At 41.5% G+C, this 24,315-nt stretch overlaps 2 protein-coding genes across 2 annotated transcripts; one reads left to right on the top strand and one right to left on the bottom strand.

Moving 5' to 3' along the window:
• Positions 1-1,016: 1,016 nt before the first annotated feature.
• LOC149131565 (uncharacterized) lies at positions 1,017-3,140 on the bottom strand. The gene has a single exon (XM_089339158.1). It carries the CDS (start codon positions 3,001-3,003, stop codon positions 1,165-1,167), a length of 1,839 nt encoding a protein of 612 aa, XP_089195284.1. The 5' UTR covers positions 3,004-3,140; the 3' UTR covers positions 1,017-1,164.
• Positions 3,141-6,971: 3,831 nt separating this feature from the next.
• Positions 6,972-7,367, top strand: LOC106877787 (protein GVQW3-like). Its single transcript, XM_014926797.1, has one exon. The coding sequence runs from the start codon at positions 6,972-6,974 to the stop codon at positions 7,365-7,367; it is 396 nt and encodes a 131-aa protein (XP_014782283.1).
• Positions 7,368-24,315: the final 16,948 nt, after the last annotated feature.

Genomic DNA, 24,315 nt, shown 5'->3' with positions numbered 1-24,315 from the left:
TCTCTCCACCACAACACACAGCCCATAACACCACACGCCCCCCTGATCTATAGATCATTCAACCGGCTCTCCCACTCACTCCCGAACTACCTTAATTGGTTTCATAATCAGCCAACCAGGGAGGAGGGTACCGCTCCCTCTATGGTCGCTGTGCGACCCCGGGACTAGCCTGAGTTCCTGGCGCGCTGCCTTCATCATCTTCCCTACTGCTGCTGTCTTCATCATCCTGCCAACTGCAGCTGGTTCCATCCTCTGAAGCACTGACAATCTTCCGCACATCCAAAACATGGCGTGGCATACCATCGACTGAGACGTTGCTCTTTGAATTGATGGAGGTTATAGTTCCTTTCCCCCATTGTGATGTGCACCGTGCATTTGGGGGTTTTACCCAAACTTCTTCCCCGATCTGCACGAAGGTGTGCTCTTCTTCTCCCCGGAGTCGCATTGATGCAATACACGGGTGCCTCCACTCGTACCTGAATATTGCCCTGTGTGGCACCGACTCCTCAGCCTGTCCTGACCTGGGCGACATATTGTACCAAAATACGGCCTCGATTGGCGAAATGTGGCCCCTCTCTGCCATGGTCTTGATGGTACGATGATGCCTTTCCACCACTCCATTTCCACTTGGCCGGTATGCCGCCCTGAAGAAGCGGCTGACCTGCCACCCGTCAAGCATTTCTTTCAGCACCTCCGAGCGAAATGCAGTGCCATTATCCAGCAGCAGCTCATCCACGGGGCCTCGTTCCAGGAATATCCCATTTAATACTCCTGCGATTTCCTCTGCAGTCCCCGTCTTCATCTCCCTCCATATGGCCATCCGCCCCGGTCCGCAGTCAACCATTGAGAGGTACGTCCCCTGCCGGTAGTGTGTTACATCCACTGCCAGTCGTTTCCAGTTGTGGGCCACTGGAATACTTCCCGCCTCATGTACGCCCGGAGCAGGGTCAATAGACTGGCACCTGTCACAGCTGCTAACCACTCTCTGCACGCTCCGCCTCGTTACCTCGGAGTCAACTTTCCTGGCTAGGAACAATGTCCTGTCCACTCCCATGTGATGCATGGTATGCAGTCTCCTCAACTCCGAGTCACTCAGACAGCATACTGCAGCCACAGCCTGCTCCGCATCCTCTGGCACCTGCAACCAAGCTCGCTTTACCCTGGTTAGGACGTCTGCCCTGTTTTTTTTTCGGAAGGCACAAAAATTACGCTCAGCTCCAGATCGAACTCAGCGGTTAGCTCCCGCAATATTCCCAATCGGCGCTTTACCAGCATCTCTGCAGCCCCTTTGGTTCGCACCCTCCGCTCATTGGTGATGACTGCCGTCACCCAACCAAGCATAGTGGCCGAATCGGTTCTAATTTCGATGGTGCACAGCCCCCACTTCAAGGCCAGGTTCACCCCCTTCAGCACGGCATCCAACTCCGCCACATTGATATGGTTGCAGTCATCCATCTTCCTGAGCCAGGCTGCATCTTCCACCACGGTGCCTCCCATTTCCAAGACAACCCCTATTGCGATGCTACTGGCGTCACACCAAACGATCCCACTCTTTGATTTGGGAACATACCAACTGCCCCTCACTGGATCCTCTGCTCTCACTCTGACCATGACTTCCTGCATCATGTCGGTTGTTTTCTCCCCAACTCTGTCATTCCACTTTGCTCCTTCGGCTCGTCTCTTGATGAAGCTACATGCTGTCCGAAACCATCCTGCAACCGGGTAATGTCCCACCAGCTTCCCGCACACCGAGAACAGTTCCCGTCTACTCACGCTGGTGCCCAGTTCAGGGATCTCGTTCCCACGCCGAAACACCAACGCACCGGCCTTGTCTCTCCGTAGCTTGAGGCCCAGTGCAGCGCATCCCTCCATAGCCTCTGGTGGCTTGGCGACCAGTCCGAACTTCTTCAGGTGGCCTATGACCTCCATTGCTGGCATGATGGTTTCATCCACAAGGATGTCATCAATGTACGAATTGGTGGCCCTTTTTACTCTGTCCACCTTTCCCAGGATGGCCTTGAGAATTGTTGCCATAATTTTTGGCGCTGAATTTAGCCCAAACCCCAGCCTGGTCAAACAGTATGTCCGGCCCTTATACCTGACAAGCTGATGCTTCCACAGTCTCTCAGACACATGCACCTGCAGGTATGCCGACTTCAAATCGACGATCGTGGAGGCCCCTGTCATCTGCCTCCATTCTCGCAAGGTGTCCCCGCAGACATCTGTGGCCTCGCCGCCCGTATGACATATGTGGTCATTCAGCTCTCGGAAGTCAAGCACTGGTCTGACCTTATGCTTCGTGGGCTGTACCACCGCTATCAGCGGCAGGACTCCGCTCTCTCCTTCTTCTTCCCAAGGGATCAATATGCCCTCCTTAATCCACCGCTCCACCTCCCCCTCGAACTCGCTTCTGGCATCTCCTTTTAAAGTATGCTGGTAGCAGCCCACTTTATTTTTTAACGTCGGGGGCTCTCCCCTCCAGTGCCACTCCACTGTCCACCTCTGGCCATCGAAGGCGGCACGAAAATCCTGGTCTTCAATAGTGTGCACGGCATAGTTTTCTTCGCGGTTCTCACCAATGCACGGCGTCGCCATACACGGTTTCCCCGCTACCCCGAAAGTCACACCGGCCTCGTTGACAGTGACACCTCCTAAACGGGTGATTGCATCCATCCCCATCACCACATCAATCTCATCCACCAAGTGGCCAACTACAATTGCTTGCAGCGTCAGCTTTGCTCCCTGCACCTCAATCTGCACGTCGGTAATGCCTTCACAGCGTACCTCTCTTCCGTCGACTGCCCTCACACTGCTTTCTCCATTCCACGTCTCTACCACTCCCGGAGTCATCAGGGTCGTTGTACAGCCTGTGTCCACGAGGGCACGTGACATCTTCCCATCCACTAGCACATCAACAACGGGTAGAAAAAATTGCGCCTTTATTGATCCGAAGGGGAGACCACTGGCGCAGTAGTCTCCCTTAGACCGTTTCCCTGCAGACATTCGCTGGCTATATGTCCCGTTTCTCGACAACGGTAGCAAATGACCTCAGGCTTGGGTAACTTGCAGTCTCGCACCATGTGCGAGCCCTGACACCGGAAACACTGTCCTTTGAACGGTCGCACACGTTCCTTGTTCGACCCCTCTCTGCTACTCCTTCGTCGGCCACTTTTTGCTGTCGCCGCTGCTGCCAACGGTGTCGATCTACAACACGAAACTAACATACGAGCCCTTGTTATTATATCCACCATGGGCATGGCGTTCACGTCCGGCAGTCTCTGCAATTCGACCGACAGGTGGTCAGGAAACCCAGTTACAAACGCCAACTTTACTGTTCGATCCAGCGATTCTCCCTCGTACCCCGCCAGTCTCGCCAACCTCCTAAGTTCGTTGGCAAACACGTCGACCTGTTCGCCGGTCCACTTCGCTCTTCCCAGGCAAGCGTACGCCTCAAACATTCCTTCTGCGAAGGCCTCCATCAAGCATACCCGAAAGCGCTGTTGGTCGGGAGTGTGTGTGTGTGTTACACGGCGGCCTAGGCGGACGAGAAAGAAGAAGCAGGCCGAGCGAGTCGTGGCGGCAGCAGCAGCGGCGGCAGCAGCAGCGAGAAGGAAGCGATTGGGAGAGAGCAAAGAGAATGCGGACGCCTCGGCGGCGGACTGCCGCCGCCGAACCGCCGGCTCGATGGAAAGGCCGACGTGTCGGCTGCGATACGAGCCACGCGGCCGCTACCGTACCCGTGACGGGGTCCGATTCGCGAGTTTGCGGGTCGGGCCCGGGGGAATTGTCAGGCTCTAGGTGACCCTCATACCCCAAGGGGGTCCAGACTACTATGATCGGACGGTCGCTCCCTATGACTCGCACCCCGAACCGCAGCCGATTGAAAGGCAGACGGTCGGCCGGGCGCCGCAGCGTACCCGCAGAGCCGATCGAAAGCGGCCGAATTGAGAGCGACGCCTCGGCGGCGGACTGCCGCCGCCGAACCGCCGGCGCGATGGAAAGACCGACGTGTCGGCTGCGATACCAGCCACGCGGCCGGTACCCTACCCGTGAGTTTGCGATCGAAAGCGCTGTCGGCCGGGAGTGTGTGTGTCTGTATGTGTGCGTTACACGGCGGCCTAGGCGGTCTAGGCGGCCTAAGCGGACGAGAAAGAAGAAGCAGGCCGAGCGAGTCGTGGCGGCAGCGGCAGCAGCAACGAGAAGGAAGCGATTGGGAGCGAGCAAAGAGAATGCGGACGCCTCGGCGGTGGAATGCCGCCGTCGAACCGCCGGCACGATGGAAAGGCCGACATGTCGGCTGCGATACGAGCCACCCGGCCGGTACCGTACCCGTGAGTTTTCGATCGAAAGCGCTGTCGGCCGGGAGTGTGTGTGTCTGTGTGTGTGTCTGTGTGTGTGTTACACGGCGGCCTAGGCGGACGAGAAAGAAGAAGCAGGCCGAGCGAGCCGTGGTGGCAGCAGCGGCGGCAGCAGCAGCGAGAAGGAAGCGATTGGGAGCGAGCAAAGAGAATGCGGACGCCTCGGCGGCGGACTGCCGCCGCCGAACCGCCGGCTCGATGGAAAGGCCGACGTGTCGGCTGCGATACGAGCCACGCGGCCGCTAGCGTACCCGTGACGGGGTCCGATTCGCGAGTTTGCGGGTCGGGCCCGGGGAATTGTCACGCTCTAGGTGACCCTCATTCCCCAAGGGGGTCCAGACTACAATGTAGGGTAGTCGTTGATCGGATGGGTTCGCCGACTGGAAGGAATGCTTTAGCCTCTCATTTATTCCGACGGTCGGACCCGCGTAACCCGCCGCGCGATCGATTCTACACGGCCGGCGCGTCCTCGATTCTTCCGCCGACCACCCGCCCGCCTAGTAGTGAGCTCCCTCGCCTTCGCTGACGCCGTCGTTCTGCGCCCCGCGCCGCGTCAGATTCGCTCGCTCGCCCGCCGACACCCGCCTGCCCGCCTGTTCGTGCTGTCGCCATCGACCGATCGGTATCCTCTTCCTCGCCTACGCCAAGCACTCCGACCGGAAGGGATGTCCTCGCCTCTCCTTTCTGCTGACGGTCGGACCCTCTTAACCCGCCGCTCGATCGATTCTACACGGCTGGCGCGTCCACGATTCTTCCGTCGACCACCCGCCCGCTGACGCCGTCGTTCCGCGCCCCGCGCCGCGTCAGATTCGCTCGCTCGCTCGCCCGCCGACAGCCGCCCGCCCGCCTGTTCGTGCTGTCGCCATCGACCGATCGGTATCCTCTTCCTCGCCCGCGCCGTCGCTACGCCGAGCTCTCCGACCGGAAGGGATGTCCTCGCCTCTCCTTTCTGCTGACGGTCAGACCCGCTTAACCCGCCGCGCGATCGATTCTACACGGCCGGCGCGTCCACGATTCTTCCGCCGACCACCCGCTCGCCTCGTAGTGAGCTCCCTCGCCCTCGCTGACGCCGTCGTTCCGCACCCCGCGCCGCGTCAGATTCGCTCGCTCGCCCGCCGACAGCCGCCCGCCCGTCCACCCGCCTGTTCGTGCTGTCGCCATCGACCGATCGGTATCCTCTTACTCGCCCGCGCCGTCGCTACGCCGAGCTCTCCGACCGGAAGGGATGTCCTCGCCTCTACTTTCTGCTGACGGTCAGACCCGCTTATCCCGCCGCGCGATCGATTCTACTCGGCCGGCGCGTCCACGATTCTTCCGCCGACCACCCGCCCGCCTCGTAGTGAGCTCCCTCGCCCTAGCTGACGCCGTCGTTCCGCGCCCCGCGCCCCGCGCCGCGTCAGATTCGCTCGCTCGCCCGCCGACAGCCACCCGCCTGTTCGTGCTGTCGCCATCGACCGATCGGTATCCTCTTACTCGCCCGCTACGCTAACTTGGTCCCTCTCTTCCATCTCTAAAAATAGCGCCAACGCCGGACCATCCAAGTAGAGCGGTAGAAAACTTGCCAAGTCGTATATCCCTTGGAGCTTCGCGACCAGCTTCATCTTTTTTAGCCATGCGACCACGTCCGTGTCGCCGCAAAACGGTTTAATTATATCACTAGAAATCCGGACTACACTCATAACTTTTTTTTTTTTTTTTTTTTTCTTATGGGCCGAAATAGCTTGCGGTGTGATGGTGGAAAAAAGACAACAAGAAGCAAAAGGACAGAATGAAATGTTGGACCTTACCTTGTCGACCGCAGCGGAGTGCACGATCGCTCCTGATCAGAACACGTCTTTCTCGTAACCTCTCTGTTTTCTGACTGACCCCACGTGCTAGCCTTCGACCGCGTGTGGCCGACTTCCGGTCTGACCCTTCCGGTCTGACCCTTCCGGTCTGACCCTTCCGGTCTGACCCTTCCGGTTTGACCCTTCCGGTCTGGCTTCACTTCTGTTTGCCTCACCTCTCTCCACCACAACACACAGCTCATCACCGCCCATAACACCACAGATTCCTTATATATTTCGAGTGAATCACTCACAGAGGGGAAACAACAATGAATTATTACAAACCAGAGACCGATTCGGTGATCTTCGGGTTGTAATAATTTGTTATACTTCTGTCGAAGCGATTCACACCAAATATATCTGTTTCTTTCCGGCTAAATTCACATCTGACTGTTCAAAGAACACTTCAAAAGTAAGTAGAAACAACTTCTCTTGAAAACGGACAAAATTTGGTATTTAGAAGGGGAACGGAGAGTGTTAAAGATGACCCAAAGTCTGGACGTCCTGCCACCACCGAGGAAAACATCGATCGTGTCCACTACATGGCGGTTGATGACAGGCGATTGATTATAAATCAAATAGCCAATACTATTAGCATATCTCATGAGAGAGTTGAGAATATTCTGCACAATGAGCTTGACATGACGAAGGTCCCTGCTCATGAGGGGTGTTCATTAAAAATTTTCCTGGCCCACTTCTGGTTATTGCAGGAAACAAAACTTATACATGTATAATCATACATGTCTCCACGTATTCGTTTGTCTTTTACGGCTGCTGAAGTGTTACAATGGAGGGAGTTGAATACAGATCAGTGATCAGGTTCCTATATTTGAAAGGTCATACACCAAAAGAAACTTTTGATGAAATGGAAGAAGTTTATGGTGACGATGCACTATCATACAACGTAGTCAAGCACTGGTATCGCCAGTTCAAATGTGGTCGGACATCGGTGGAAACTGCTTCCATTCTTGGACGACCACATTCCGCTATTGATGACGACACCATCTATAAAGTGGAAGCCACTATTTTGGAGAATCACTGCATAACTATTCGACAAGTGACCCAAGAAGTGAAGATAAGGGTAGGGTCCGTGGAAAAATTCCTTCACGACTATTTGCAAATGCAGAAGTTGTCTGTACGATGGATTCCCCGGATGATCACACCTTTTCAGAAGCAGAAATGAGGCAATTGCCCCCAGGCTCTTTTGGCAATGTGCCAAGAAAACTAGGAGGACTTTTTCGGTATACTTATCACACAGGATGAAACATGGGTCCATCACTATGATCCTGAGACTAAAGTCCAGTTGAAGCATTGGAAATATGATAACTCATCCACCTCCAAAGAAGGTTCGTGCCCAACCCTCAGTAGGCTAGGTGATGCTCACAGTCTTTGGATTTTCTGGCAAAGGGCACCACACTTAATGGGGCATATTATGCTTCTCTGCTGCAGAAATTGGGGGATGCCATCAAAGCAGAGAGGTGTGGCATGCTGACCAAAGGAGTCCGCCTCCTCCAAGACAACGTCCCAGTTCACAATGCACATGTTTCCCAGATGGAAGCACACCCCTGCGGCTATGAAATCCTTTCTCATCCCCCTTACTCTACCAACCTCGCACCATCTGACTTCCACCTATTTTTAACCACGAAATCTTTTTTGAAGGGGATGAACTTATTTCCGAGATAAAGTCTTGGCTCCAGACTCAACCAATCGAGGTCTTCACAGCTGCATAAAGCGATTGGAGAAGTGTATCACCATTGGTGGTGGCCATGTAGAGAAGGACTAATAATTATTATGCCAAGTTTCGTTTATCCTAATCCTTGGGAAGTAGGTCAGGGGTAAATCTTTAATGGACGATCCTCGTATATATATATATATATATATATATATATATATATACACACACACACACACACGACGGGATTCTTTCAGTATTCGTCTACCAAATCCACACAAGTCTTTAGTCGGCCCGACGTAGTAGAAGTCACTTACCCAAGGGGTGTCACGCAATAGGACTGAACCCGGAACCATGTGGCTGAGATGCAAACTTCTTACCACACAGCCACGGCTCTACACACACACAAATATAAACTAACTCAGTGTTTATATTCACGGCCGCCAGACACTTAACTGCGACTCTTGACAGATGATAATTAATCAATGCTTATATTTATTGAGTATTCTTGTCCTATGGAACAATTTGGTGATGGCAATAAGGAGCTTTTATTTTAAGGGTCTTAGGCTGAACGGTTTTTTTTTCTTTTTTAATTATAGTCTTCCATAAAAGGTTCATTGCTATAATGGTTCTGCAGAGAAGAGCTCCAAAACCCAACATACACGCTGGATATTGCATCCGTATTCTTTCCAAGAGAACTTTGTTTTACAATGGCTGATGCCTCTTTGCTTCTCGCCCGCAAAGAACGGTCATGTTTGATTTCTCCGTCTCCCTATGGATCACGGCAGTTTTCTGATGTGCGTGTTGTCTTACTTGAAACGGTTTGTCTCGTTTCATCTTTATATTTCTTGTCACGACTGCATACGTTGCAATGCACACAGTTCTTCGCCATTGATTTCTCCCGATTGCGGCTTTGTATGGGAGAGATGTACATGCAAACATATATATAACGGTTTTGCTCACTGAAGTGACAACCTGGACCGTCAAAACCTTGTCAATAGATTTAGTAGGCGGAAACTGAAAAAAGCCCATCGCGCGCGCGTGTGTGTGTGTGTGTGTATTTGTGCATGGGTATGTTTACAACTCCTAGTCTTAACATTGCACAACGGTCGTAGACAAGCATAAGTGTCATACAAACGGTGTAATTCGTTTTCCAATCTTCCGAGAAAAAAATGTCCAGCCATGATGAAATATTATCTTGCGCTTGGAAGTAGGTGATGGTTAGAGACCAGAACGATATCCGATCACTGTAAAATCCATTTGAAGTAATCGCTTCTGACGCATGCAAACGTACAAAGGCGGACCTTAAAACGAGGATGTTGGTGATCATGATGACGATGCTACGTTTTGTAAACACACAAACACACAAACACACAAACATAAATACACAGTCAAACAAGAAACAGAAAAAGAATGAAAGCCAACTGGGTTTAGCCATTCAAGAGCAGCCCTTCATTATTCATAAAAACTCGTAGATACAAATGCAACCGTTTACAGGTAGCAGATAAAATAACTTGTACAAAGGACCGATATAGTATATAAACACAGTGTTTGCAGATACAATTTCAAAAGAATAGACAGTCCTGATTCCTGCAGTCTAATGCACTCTTGGGAATATCAAATCATTGCTGGATCCTACTGTATTTGTAGCAAGCAAGCAGGGAAAAGCGTTTGGTTGTTTTTGTATTTTTTTTTTAATATTTATAATACATAAGTGTGTAAGTTATATATATATATATATATATATATATATATATATATATGCATGTGTGTATGTGGTGTGAATGTGTTTAGTGTTCGGGTTGTGAAACATAGCCAAAGCAAGCTCACTGTCTCAGTCAGTGATTTTCTTTTTCTTTCTGTTTCCCATTGTGATCTTGGAATATCACGTCAGACCAGATGCTTCCACGTGGGATCTTGTCTGTCTGTCTGTCTGTATGTATGTCTATGTTTCACAAAGTTCATTTATTTATTTAATTTTTAAATTTTATATTATTATTTTTTTTTTTTTGTCCAGTTTTTTTTTTTTATTCTTCTTTGAAATGTCTTTCGAGTTTTCTTTTTAGGTCAAGAAAAGAAGAAAAAAATAGAGAGTAACAGCAGCAACAAGAAGAACAATAATAATGATAATGATGATGATGATGATAATAATAATAATAATAATAATATTGATAGTATAAAGTATAAAAATCAGACCACAAATTTCAGAGAGAGAGAAAAAAAAAAAGAAAAAGAACAAAATATACACGATTCAGATTGACCTTTAACCTCTCATCGACTTTGACCCTCTGACCTCTTGCTATAACCACCGGTTTGATTTCCATTAAAAAAAAAAAAGAAAGTAATTTGTTAGAAAAGAAAAAGAAACGAAACGAAAGTATCGTCTTTCATTTTTTAGTTATTTAAAATAATCGAATATCGATTTGAAGATAAGACAGACGATAAATCATTTATGAATGTAGCGTATGCGTTTGTTATAGGGTAGATGTGACCTCGCTAGAAAATTGAACATGGTCTTCGAGAGCGATAGAATTGGTAATAATAAAGAAAGAGAAAACTGATAGCCACCACTGACCAACCTCGAAGCCCGTTCCTCTGTTTTCAAATGTGTACAATGCTTGTTTATTTTTTCTTTCAAAAAGGACAGAAAATGTATTAATTCATAATTATATATTGTATATATTGCTTAGAGGAGGGACAAAAGAACAGCAACAATTACACCGAAAATGAAAAAGTACAAATATTCTCAACGAATGATTTGAAGTGCGAGAGAAAGAAATAGCAAAAAAGTTTTTTTTATGCAAGGGACATAACTGGTGATTCATATTTCTGCTTAGATAGAGTTACCTTACCTTGTCTTTACTATTTTTATAAAATAGTTTAAGATTTTAATTTTCTAAACGTCACATATTACAATTTTAGAATTTTTTTGTTGTTCTTTTTTTGTTTATTTTTTAATTTAATTTAAAAATCGTACTTTTTAAGAGATATCACATTATAAAGAGTAAATTGAAAATAAAGGTAAAAAAAGAGTCTTTAGAAGTAAGCTAGAATATGTTTTGTTCTTTTTTTTTGTGTGTGTTTATTTTTTATATATAAAAGAATATTGGTAATACTGTAAATATTTCGATAAAAGGAGAAAATAATATAAAGAATATATATATATAATTTTGAATAGTAAAAAAAAAAAGTTCAACTCTCACAAAGGGGAGACAACTATACTTTAAATATTTGGAACGTCACAAGTCACTCACCCAAGTCACCAACAATAAATTCTCAACGCAGCCACGTGTTTTATTTTGTTAAAACTGTTGCTTTCTAAAATATCATTATACTTAATAAATTGTATAAATTCCCGCTATCGTTTGTGTCTGTATCGACCTAAACGTTTCCGCGGTCCTTGTAGCCAATAAGAAACTGTTTTCATGGAATATAATAAAGTTCATAACAACCCTTTATTCTCCTTTATTACAATTTCTTATTACTACCCCGTACTTAACCGACGCTTCGTTCTGAAGCATATATAAAGGGAATTCTAAAGTCGCTATGCCCCAACGAAATATTATAACAGAATATAATGTATGGCTTAACGTTATTATTTCAAACCAGCCCAGTTTTGATTAAACAACTAAGGATATTTGTTCAATTAATGACGATCTCATATTTTTATGAGGCATAATGTATCTTGGGCTAACTATATTAGCCAACGCGTCCTTCCTTCCCTCCCATACATATTTCAAGTATTTTGACAGTAAGGATATAGGCTTGTTAACTTTTAATCCTGGTATATAACTGGTACATTAAGTGATCGACAGTGGCAGATTAAGTAAACTGTGAATTGAACACAGAACATAAAGGATTGCAACTGCATACCACAAAACATTCTGTCTGGCACTGTACCATTTCTGCCTTTATAATTTAATTTGCTTTCAGGTTCACTATTTAAAAAAAAAAAAAAATTATATATCTCACAGGTGTGGCTGTGTGCTAAGAAGCTTGCTTCCAAACCACATGGTTCCAGGTTCACTCCTACTGCATGGGCACCTTGGGCAAGCATTTTCTACTATAACCTCGAGTCAGCTAAAGCATTGTAGTAGATAGAAACTGAAAGAAGCCCATTGTATCTATATATGTGTGTGTGTGTGTCCATGTTTGTACTCCTGCCATCACTTGACAACCGATGCTGGTGTGTTTATGTCCCCGTAACTTATGAGGTTTAGCAAAATGGACCGATAGAATAAGCACTAGGCTTATAAAGAATAAGTCCTGGGAGGAGGGTCGATTTCTTCAACTAAAACCCTTTAAACTGGTGCCCCAGCATGGTCACAGCCAAATGAATGAAACAAGTAAAAGGATAGAAGTGTCTTTTCCATAGGGGCCGACTGATTTACTGCAGTGAATTGGGTTGAGATTCAGTGACGTTCATGCTTTTCTGTGAGAATGTTTAGTGTAAGTGAAGTGAATTCACTTTAACCGGGAAAGGAAATTTGTTTCAGAACTTAAATGACACCAATCATTATCATATGTTCTATGCCTCACCTCTGCCACCCAACACTCCCCTTCCTCTGCCTTGCACCCTAAACCTCCTTCTTCTCTGCCTTGTTATCCCAACACTCTTCCCCTTCTCCTCTCACACTCCCTCTTCTCAGCTTTGCCGAAAGTAAGGAAGTTTTATTTGTATATTTGAAACAGAGTAAGAGGCTAACTCTTCTTGAAGAGGAATGAAAAGGATTAACCAAACCCTTGTATATTACTGGTACTGTACTTCTATATACATAAAAATAATCCCAGAGGGATGGACATAATTAATTGCCAACTGAAAGAGATTGGAACTGCAATTTACACTGGTTTCAATTTCTGTCACAAGGCCAGTAATTTTGAGGGGAGGGGAAAAAGTCAATTACATCAACCCCAGTGACCAACTGGTACTTTACTTTATCAAACCCTGAAAGATGAAAGGGAAGCTTGACCTTAGCAGATTTTGCACTCAGAACATAAAAATGGACAAAGTGCTGCTAAGCATTTTCGCCAGGTCTGCCAATGGTTCTGCCAGCCCTTCACCTTATCTCAGAATGTAATCATACAAAGCATTTTTTCTGATGCTCTGACAGCCATGAACTCATAAAGTTTATCGAATCAACACAACAGCAGACGACTGGTATTTGTTTCCTAAATCTTAGAAGGAGGCAGGGGTAACAAGACGAAGTTGACGTTGGTGGTGGGATTTGAACTAGGAAAGCAGAGGTGTGCAACTAAATGACTCTGATATATATATACATATATATATCTTTGCTTATGGTCTGCATGAAACACCACTGAGATGCTGACAGACATGGGATACATTCATGGACAAATGATAAAGTTGGATACAATATGAAAGAGAGCAGTAAACTCAGAAAAACAGACACATGCTTACACACACACACACACACACAAACACTTAACATATATACATACATAGACTGATTCATATATACAAATACAAACAGATACATACACATTTATGTATCTATGTATGTGGTACACTTGAACAATTGTAAAGATTACTTCACATGAAACCACTGGTTGCCTTGTTAAACCACAAATAAAATACACACATACACACACACATATATGGACAACTACATATATACATTCATTAATACATACATGTGAACAGCAATGTAACTAGGAAAATTTTCTTCCGAAAATATGTCTAGGTAGAAAATGTGACATTTATTGTTAAATAGAAATCTCTCCATTAGAAAAAGCACACACACACACACACACATGTGCATACACACACTCGTACTTATTGTACTATAAAAATACAATAAAATATAGCCAGCAAAAAGAAAAAAAAAACTCTCCATAGAAAAAAATGCATGCAGTCACATGCATCCACATAATCACATGCACATACATATGCATGCATGCATTTATTGTACTATAAAAAGAATACAATAAAAAAATAACCAGCAAGGTCTTCCACAAAATATATCCAGTTTGAGAAGAAGGTGGAGGAGGAGGAGAAGAAAAAGGAGGAGGAGAAGAAGAAGACTGAAACAAAGTTAGAAAAGAAAAGATGTTTCTATCAAACTCGACGTATTTTACAGATTTAATTAGAAAATTTTTTAAAGGAATTATAATGAATGCTCAGAGTGGCTGTTTGTGTATGTGTATCCCAGCATATATATATATGTGTGTGAGTACGTTGCTGTCCTCTGATGAAACACAGTGAGTCAACTGACTGTACTTTGTCAAAGAATAACTATTTTGGTTCCTTGGCCCGTGCCTCAGACATACCACAGATACGTGGTTCCTTGGCCCGTGCCTCAGACATACCACAGATACGATCTTGGAAATTCTTCAACTCTTTCATTATAACTTATCCCACAGAGTAAATTTTTTTAAAAAAGAACAAAATTCAGGATGATTTTTTTTACAGTTTTTTTTTTTTTTGCTTTTTGCTGTTATCTCTTTTTCTTGTTTTTTTTTAGACTTACTGTGTTTTGTCAGAGGAGGGCAGTAGATGTGTGCGTGTGTGTGTGTGTGTGTGTGTGTGTGGAGGGGAATGTGTATTTCATTGAGAGAACATATAAAAGTGAGATAATAATAATAATAATAATAAAGGATAGGAAGCTTAGAAAGAGGGGAGGGGTGAAAGGCAGTAAGGAAGGAAGTAAAGAGGGTGGGGGTGGGGAGAAGGAAAGACATGCAAAAAAAAAAAGCAGATTTGTCTGACATCATCAATGGATGCATTCATTCATTGATGAATGATGATGATGGTGATGATGATGAGATAGTGGAGAGGCTTATGTTAGGAATGATTATTATAATGATGATGCTTATGGTGATGATGACGATGACAACAACGATGATGTTCAGCATTAGAATCAAATGCAAACAGCAAAAAGCAGAGAATTAAAAACACAAAAGAAATCCCCGAAAATATATTATGTAAGAAATTATATTATTATTATTATTATTGTTATTATTATTATTATTCCTTTCTATTATAGGCACAAGACTTGAAGTTTAGTGGGTTGGGGGGGGGGCAGTTATCATGCATAGAGCCAACCAGATTCACCAGTGCTTTCCATTGCTGGCAGTCCCATCCCAGCTCCTCTGTATCCTCCAAGACAACATGAAGCCTCTGGAGATCTTCCCCAATTATGTCCGACCATCTGATGCAGGGTTTGTCACCTGGCCTCTTCCAGCCTACAACTGCTACCTCGAATGAGAGAATAAACTTGTACTTCCCCTGAAATTCCAAACATGGACTCGTTAGTCAGAGCCAGCTCAACCCAGCTCTGGGTGGATGCTGTCACAAAAGATGTCTAAGTGACCCCAACTACATTTCCCCTGAATGGGACGCAAGTCCACTACAGGGTTAACTCATTGATAATTGAATAGATAGGAGCAATGTGGAATGATGTGTTTTGCTCAAAAACACAAAGCACTGCCTAGTCTGGGAATTGAAACCACAATCCTGCAATCACAAGTACAACACCCTGACCACTAAGCCATTAGGCTTTGCTGACACTAAGAGGCAGACTGCTCTTTCATTACTGCATTACATAATCAATTTATTGACTGCACCTTAATAGAACAGGCATGCTCTGTTAATGTGCACATTGCACAGAAATGCAGCAGACAGGCTGCACCCCCGACGACTAATTTATACAGAATATTTGACTTCTCTTTATAATGAATATATATCACAAGCTGTGAGTTAGTGTGAGCGATATTGATGGATTAATCACCATAGCAACGGAGAGAGAGCTTATCTATTGTTGTATGTTTTGTCATAAGACTAAGAACTTCAAAGTTGCCATGGTAACAAAAGTACATGACAGAGGAAGATAGAAGATAATGATAACAATAGTTTCTTGTTTTGGCGCAAGGCCTGAAATTTCGAGGGGTGGGGAAGAGAAGGGGATTACATCGACCCCAGTGTTCAACTGATTACTTATTCTATCGACCCTGGAAGGATGAAAGGTAAAAGCTAACCCGGACAAAATTTGAACTCGGAACACGAAGATAGACGAAATATCACTAAGCATTTTTAACGAACAACAACAACAACAATAATCCTTTCTACCACACTCTCCCAATTCTGCCAATACACAGCCCTTAAATATCATCATCATGATCACATACTTATGTATTCGTCAATATTATATTCATACACTGGTTCCCATCATCATCATCATCATCATTTCTTGCTTACACATGAAACTCTTTAAGGGACAAAAAAAAACAAAAAAAAAGACATGAGCCAGTGGTGAGAAATGAACTCTTGACCTGCAGATAGGGCATCCGCAGCTACTGATGCTAATAATGAGAGTGGTGATGATGATGATGGCGATGGTGGTAGTGATGATGTAGGGAAAAAGATGATGGGGATGATGATGATGTTAATGTCAATGATGATGATGATGATGATGGTAGAAGTGATAAGGCAGACATCAATAAGACAGCTGGCACAGGTTACATACATGTAACAGCAGTGAATCTGTAAATAATGCGTGAGAGAGAGGGGGGAGAGAGAGAGAGAGAGAGTGGGGGGGGGGGGGAGAATAAATAAAACCAAAGTTTGATCCTTATTATGGCAAGATTTTTACGTTGTCAGCACCAAAATCCTGAGAGGCAAACTGATACAATTATTTCAGCAGTAGAAAACAGCTGGGTTTGAGATTATATACACACACCACACACACACATATATATATATATATACACTAACTCTTACACACACATATATATACACTAACTCACACACACACACATATATCCAATCTTTTTTACATCTATTCTTCCATGCTAGCATGGGTTACCTGCACCATCATTCCTTTGTTTACCATATATATATATATATATATATATATATATATATATATATATATATATATATAAAAGTATATGTGTATATATATATATATATATATATACACACACACACAAACATACATTTAAATATATACTTAATTTGTTTTACAACTGTTTTTCCTTGCTGGCATGAGTTAGAAATATATATATATATATATATATATATATATTATATGTACATATATATATGCATATTACAGATACACACACACATTACAAATATACACACACACATCATATCATATCTTGTGTGTGTTTATGTATTTCCCTGTATACGATCATCAGTTAAACTTTCCACTCCTTCGTTTAATTTTAAGTCATTATGGCATCCTTGATGTTCATTAAGTTACAATTTCATGATGAATGAAGTGGGATGGGGGGTGGAGTAGAGGTTGTGGTGGTGATGATGGTGGGGTATGTGTTGCTCTCTGACAGGCCCCAGAACTCATCCCTTTGTTTAATAGGCAGAGCAGGAGGTTGAGATGAGGTGGGATGGGACAGGATGGAATGGGATGGTAGCAGGAAATTTAGAAAAAAATATAAGTTTGTGATAGATACTGCAGCCAACATAAGTAGTGGCTGCATCAGTACTCTCTATATTGGTGGTGTCTTTAACCCTTTGCCTGCCCAGTTTGTCCTAAAGGTTGTCCTAAATGTCCAAGCTTGTTTATAGACGTTTGGTTAACCCCTGCTTCATACGTCCTGATTATTATAAAGCTTTCCATTTTTTAAAGTTCTAAGTTGCTCTGGTGGTTGAAAAAATTAGGAATGGGTGTCATATATGATGGACACGAGGGAGATATCTCCTGGGTATCACATGTGATAAACAGGACAGGCAAAATTAGGGATCTGATATGATATGTGATGCATGAATGCCAGGATAATATGCCCTGTCTATCACATGTGACGGGCAAAGGGTTAAATATTTAATAGACTGAGCATTAAAGCCAGCAAACTATTGATGGGAGAGGTGAAGACAGAGAGGTGGAGATAAACAGAGAGATAGATAGATAGAAAGAGACAGAGAGGAACAAAGAGACAGAGAGAGTTCTGGAAGTTTATACTTTTGATTAGATTAATTAGAATTGCTTCTCATTTATTTTGCTTTTAGTTGTGGTCAAGGCGGTGAAATAGTTTTGAAAGTAAAGCTTCTCTTTGAGGAACTGACAAACAGACTGACATACCGGGAGACAGAAGGTGGATGAGCAGTTTCAAGTTAGAAAACTAGACAGAAGTTTCCAAGAAAAGAAGAGTTTCATAATGACAGGCAAATCATTTTTTTTTTTGGCTTATTTTCTATTTTTCACTGTTTCAAAAAAAAAAAAAAAAAAAGAAAAGAAGAGAAACCCTGCAGAAATGCAAAGGAGGGCCAGCTTACTGCTCCCAATACTTTCAAAGGATGATTCTTTTGACAGCTTCTCAGACAAGGCCCCTTGGCTATGGGCAAGATGGCCAAGACATAGCAGTACCGAGAGGACACAACTATCAAGCCACTGACCCTTGTACAGATTCATGACAGGATTCAGTTCTTAAACCACTGGTCAGTATTGTGACCCTGATTTGATGCTTGACATGACACTCAAATGACTTTCATTACCAGAAATACATTTTTAATTAGTTTCAAAAATAATAAAGGATTTAGCTGATGTTGCAGACATAAATTAACATGAAATTTTAATAGAAATCTTTAATTTAGATCAGTTTTAAAACATGAAGTCTGTACTTTAAAACTAAGAGGGTAGTCTTGGGCAGTTTGGTATCAAAAGGATTAAACCGCTGGTCAGTATTCTGGTCCTTACATTAACCCGTGACAGGACACGACTGTTAAATCCCTGGTCAATACTGTGACCATCCTGTTGGCTCAATCAGTTGTAATTCTCTTATAATCCACAATACGGGACTTTGGACAAATCAAAATACAAAAACACTGTTGATGTTGTGGTTGTTTGACACCAGGTCGGTCCGGAGAGAACAGATTTATACAAAGCAAAGGCTAAAACAGCCGAGACTAAACTAATCTTTTCTTCTAGAAGAGAGTACCTGGAACATCATCATCCAATATCTTCTTTTAATAAAACAGTAGCATGTAGTTTTAAGGGAGATTTGGTTTCTAGAGTTAGCAGGTCTAGTGACCATGTAGAGGTTCTGTCAATGATTTAAAATATTTGAATCAATATGTATAAAATTAGAAATTAAAAATTGATTCTATTTTTCTTGGTAGACAAAATGGGATGGGTTTTTTTTTAAAGAAATGTAGTCAATTATTTAAAAGACCTTAATGTGAGTATTGATGCCAATTATTTCAAGAGAGGATATATTTTATTATCATTACTATTATTATTATTATTATTATTATTATTATTATTAATCACTGATCTCTATAAAAAAAAGCTGACTTTGTGTCAAAATTTTAAAAAACATTATCGTTATTATAATTAATATGAGCATGGCCACATCACCAAAGACTGGGTCTTTGGATACATTGGTGACATTCTTGGCACTAACATCTGTAAATTAGTAAAGTCCCCTTCCATTGCAGGACTTCCCATTGATTATAGTTAGAAGGAGGTGTGTGTGTGTTTTAGTTAGGATATGAAGAAGAGCTTGCAAGAGAGAAGTGCTAAGACAGGGGTTGTTTTGCCTACTGAACTGAAACCAATATTAATAAAGGTATTTATTTCACTGACACCCATCCCTGAACACACACGCATACATTGGCATATATTATGTTAATGTTGTTCAACTGGTGTAATATCTTATCTTGCACACTGGAAAGTGATTTTGCTGAAGAATTCTCTTTTCAAAAATAATTTTAATAATTAAAATTTTAATTTTATAACACACTCACTTATATTTACATATGCACACACACACACACACACACACACACACACACACAGATATTTATACATATTTTCATATATACTCACATATATATTTATGAAATATATTTTATACATTTAGATATAATTGTGAATGTGTATATATATATTTATATGTGTGTGCATGTGCACATATTTATACAAACACATTACACACACACACATACACACTGATGTACCATTTAGTATTGGGAGACTCAGGTAGGTTGATGAAAAAAAAAAGGGACTAAAACACATGACATTGAATGGAGAATAAAGAAAACAAGATACAGACATGCATACGTAACATATATATATATATATATATATATATATATATATATATATATATATATATATATATATATACATAGTACACACACACACACACATACATTAATAAATGGCAAGGGAACAGGAGTTAAGTACTTGACTTCATTAGCTTACAGTTGTTTCTGCTATCAGAAGCAGTGCCACATCCTATAGCTTCCTCGAAATCATTATATATATATATATATATAAATATATATATATATATAAACCGGAGTAAGCATATATATATATATATATATATATATAGAGAGAGAGAGAGAGAGAGAGAGAGAGAAAGATTTAAGAAATAATTTTCTTCTTTCAACACATATCCCTGATACATTATCTTTAAAAAAAAAAAATTTTTTAATAGAGTACATTATTTATATGTACTCTATTTTCTATATAATGTACGTTTTGTTTACTTTTATATTGTACAGTTCCACACAAAACACAACACTGAGGCTGAGATCATAGAAAAATATAAGCCATGGTATGTATACGCTTTGATTTGTCAACCTCAGAAAGATGAAAAAGCAAAGGAGACCTAGGCGGGATTTGAACTTAAAATGAGATTGAAAATACCAGAAGGTATTTTGTCTGTATCTCCACTGGCTCTGTTATACATCTTATACATACATCCACAGATACATACAAACATACATATATGTAAACAAGCATACACACTTATACATACATGTATACACACATATATACACAGACATATACATAGATTTGAATATGTAAGTGTATTCATATAATTATACACATACATATACATATATTTATATACACACACACAAAATGAATATTTAAAAATTGTGGGGTTGGGACTGAGTCAGACAAGGAATGGCAGCAAAAATAACATTCCTATAATTCTGTGATACGCCACCTATTCAATGGAACTTTCCCAGAGATTCTGTCTGGCCCAGTTCCACTCACATGACTTGGGTCAGCTGAGTGCAAAAGTCAGAGCACACTCACTAAAGGTGCAGCACATTGGGATTGAACTTGGAACCATAGGACTTAAAAGTGACCTTTTAAAAGCACACTTCTATACCTGTACTTATGTATAATTGTATGATGTATAAACAGTTACTTACATAGAGATATACTACACAAACACACACACAAATATAACAACATATTTACAGCAATTAGGCAACAAAAAAAAACCTTCCAGATTCATCAGTCTAGGACATGTAAAATATTGGGGGGTTTTATGCCACACTTTGTATATATGTACACACACATATGTATATAATATGTGTGTATATATATATATATATATATATATATATATATATATATATATATATATATATATATATATATATATATATACATACACACACACACATACCTTTTAACTTGTTTTGGTCACCGGACACTGCCTTGAAGAGTTTTAGTCAAACAAATTGACCCCATTACTAGTACTTAAAGCCTAGTACTTATTCTATCGATATCTTTTGCTGAACTGCTAAGTGATGGAGATTTAAACAAACCAATACTGCTTGTGAAGCAGTAGGTGGGGGACAAACACACAAAGGTATATATATATATATATATATATATATAATCCAAGAAAGTTAGGGGTTGTATTGTTATATATATATATATATATATATATATATATATATATATATATATATAAGGTTTTTAACTTTTAAATTTTCATATTCAAAAGAGACAGAGACTTCAAACTCGATATATCCTCTGGAAAATTATTATATATATATATATATATATATGTATGTATGTATTTATATTCACATGTATACAATGGAAGCCACTTATAACAAATGTGGATAATGTTATCAAATGGTTAATATCATCAAGATTAATGGGTCCCAAACATGATCAAAATAGTCATATCCTGTTTAATATTATCAACTATTCATCGCAATTCAAAAGGATTCATCCTAAATAGGTCATAGTAACCAGCTTATGCACAATTTCTCTTGCCCATATATATATATATATATATATATATATATAAAAGGAGCCATTAATGTTATCATTATTAGTCCCCCACCACCTACTTTCACTTACAAAAAACTAAAATAAAACGTTTTTTTTTTTCAAATCTGTCGAAAGGTCAGCGAAGAATGTAGTTGCCAAAAAAAAAAAAAGGCATGAAGTAGCAAGAGGAAGGCCACTGGAGGGTGGGGGGTTGGGGGGATGGCCAAGTAGTGTAGAGAGTAAGAGTCTTGGCTTATGGCGGTGGTGGGGTGGGGGGAAACAGTTGTGTCTATGTTATTTGGAGACAGTTCCAGTTAGAAAAGTGCAAAGGTATATCAAGAAGTTCTGCAAAAACAGTGAAGGAACAAATGAAATCATTTGCTCAAAATTGCAATTCATTTTCTATTATTATTATTATTATTATTATTATCACTAAAAGTATTTAAAAAAAACCTAACATGGTCAACTTTGCTTTTCATCCTTCTGGAATAAGGTACCAAACAAGTACTGGGATCGATAACATCAACTAACCCTTTCCTCTGAAAATTGCTGGCCTTGAGCCAAAATTTAAAACAATTATTAATTATAATTATTAATTATTATTATTATTATTATTATTAAGGTGGCAGCAAACAGGCAGAGCTGTTAGAACATAGGGGAAAAATGCTTACAAGCGTTTCTTGTGACTTATTACCCTCTGTGTTCAAATGCCACCAATGTCACTTTTATCTTTCATTTCTCTGGGGTCAATGAAATAAAGTACCAGTCAAATACTGAGGCTAATGCAATCAACTTGCCCTTCCCCTCAAAAGTTTGCTGGTCTTGTGTGTGTGTATGTGAAAGTTAGAAACAATAATGGTTATTATTTTCTCCATTACCTCCAAAATCCAATGTAAGGAGGATTTAGATTAAGGATAATAAATGTTTCCAAAGAGTAGCTAATCTGTTGGCGCCAGTCTCCTCTCCAGGAATGGTTGGCTGTTGGTTTCTTTGGCCTTTGATCAATTTCAGTTATAATCACCAGGTATTCTGGGTGAAGAAGTGGGGAGGGGTAATGATTTTAGTTGCTCAACATATTGAGCTACATGGTACCGATAGCTGGAAAAACCTGACTTCATGCCTCAGTGAATGAATGTGTGTCTGAATGTGTCTTTGAAGAAACGGTCTGGTTATGTTATTTTATTACGTAATATGTTAACAAGCAAATAAATGACCATTCTATGGAAACATATGTAACATAAATGAACAATTATCTCCATTCATATTCATTTTTTCTTTATATATCATCATCATCATTATCATTATATATATATGTGTGTGTGTGTGTGTGTGTGTGTGCATGTGGAACCAAATTCTGCTGAACTTCTACTGTAACACTAAGGCAAGAATATGTCAAAAGCTTGTAAGAATCTTTTAATTGTTGCTATTTCAAAGACATAATGTGAGTGTGAATGCAATTCCTAAGACAACCAACTATATCTTGGTACTGACACAAAACAATTTCTTTCAATATCCTTGTTTTGTTTTTTTTTTTAATAATTTTTATTACTAGTTAATACCATGTATTCTTAGGAAATGGCAGCAAAGAGTAGGATAGGATGGAAGGGAGGTTGTAATTCTATACAGAAAGCAACATCATGGCACCTCAGAGTGCCATAGAGAAAGACGAGCAATAGGGCCATGGTGGCACTTATAGTGATAGGCAAAAGTGGGAGGTAGTGGGGGTAGGAGTTGAAACACCAAGAATTAAGAACAGCCCAGCTAGGATCTCTTCCTTATGACTAAGAAAGAATGAGAAAATATCATTTTCAGACATAGTCTATCTAGGACTACATTATCCTATGTGCCCTTCTGTTTTTTGTTTTTTTTATATATTTTGAACTTTTTTTTTTATATATTTTGAACTTTATTTTTTTAAGAAGTTGGGATGTGATTTGAAGATTTGGCTACTATTTCTAGCAAGCCAAGAGACTTCATAGAGGTCTCCCATTTTGGTTCGTTAAAGAAAGAAGTAAAGTTTTTTCATTGATGTTCACATTGATGAAGTTTTGTTAGTTCACCTAATCCTCCCATGGATCTGGGGAGGGTGATAGGTGACCCTCCACAGTGACACATCATACCTTGTATCATGCCTCCATTAAGACTGATTGCTTATTGAAATCTCAAAGACTCTGTGTGTATGTGTGTGTCTGTTAGGGAGGGCATTGGACATCACATTTACTTATGGAACAGTCCATTATATGAAAAGGGGATTATAACAAGTTGCATGGAACAGTCCATTATAAGGAATGGTTATTACAAGAACTGCGTGGATCATTCCAAGGAAGAAAAGGTAATTCAAGAATCTGTATGGATATGGAACAGTCCATTAAGGGAAGTGTTAAACAAGAAGCTAAATAGAATAGTCCATTAAAGGAAGTGTTATACAAGAAACTAGATGGAAAAATCCATGT

The sequence above is a fragment of the Octopus bimaculoides genome, chromosome 21, assembly GCF_046866305.1.
Source record: "Octopus bimaculoides isolate indiv1 chromosome 21, ASM4686630v1, whole genome shotgun sequence".
Classification (NCBI taxonomy): domain Eukaryota; kingdom Metazoa; phylum Mollusca; class Cephalopoda; order Octopoda; family Octopodidae; genus Octopus; species Octopus bimaculoides.
This window is presented reverse-complemented; position numbering and strand designations above follow the sequence as displayed.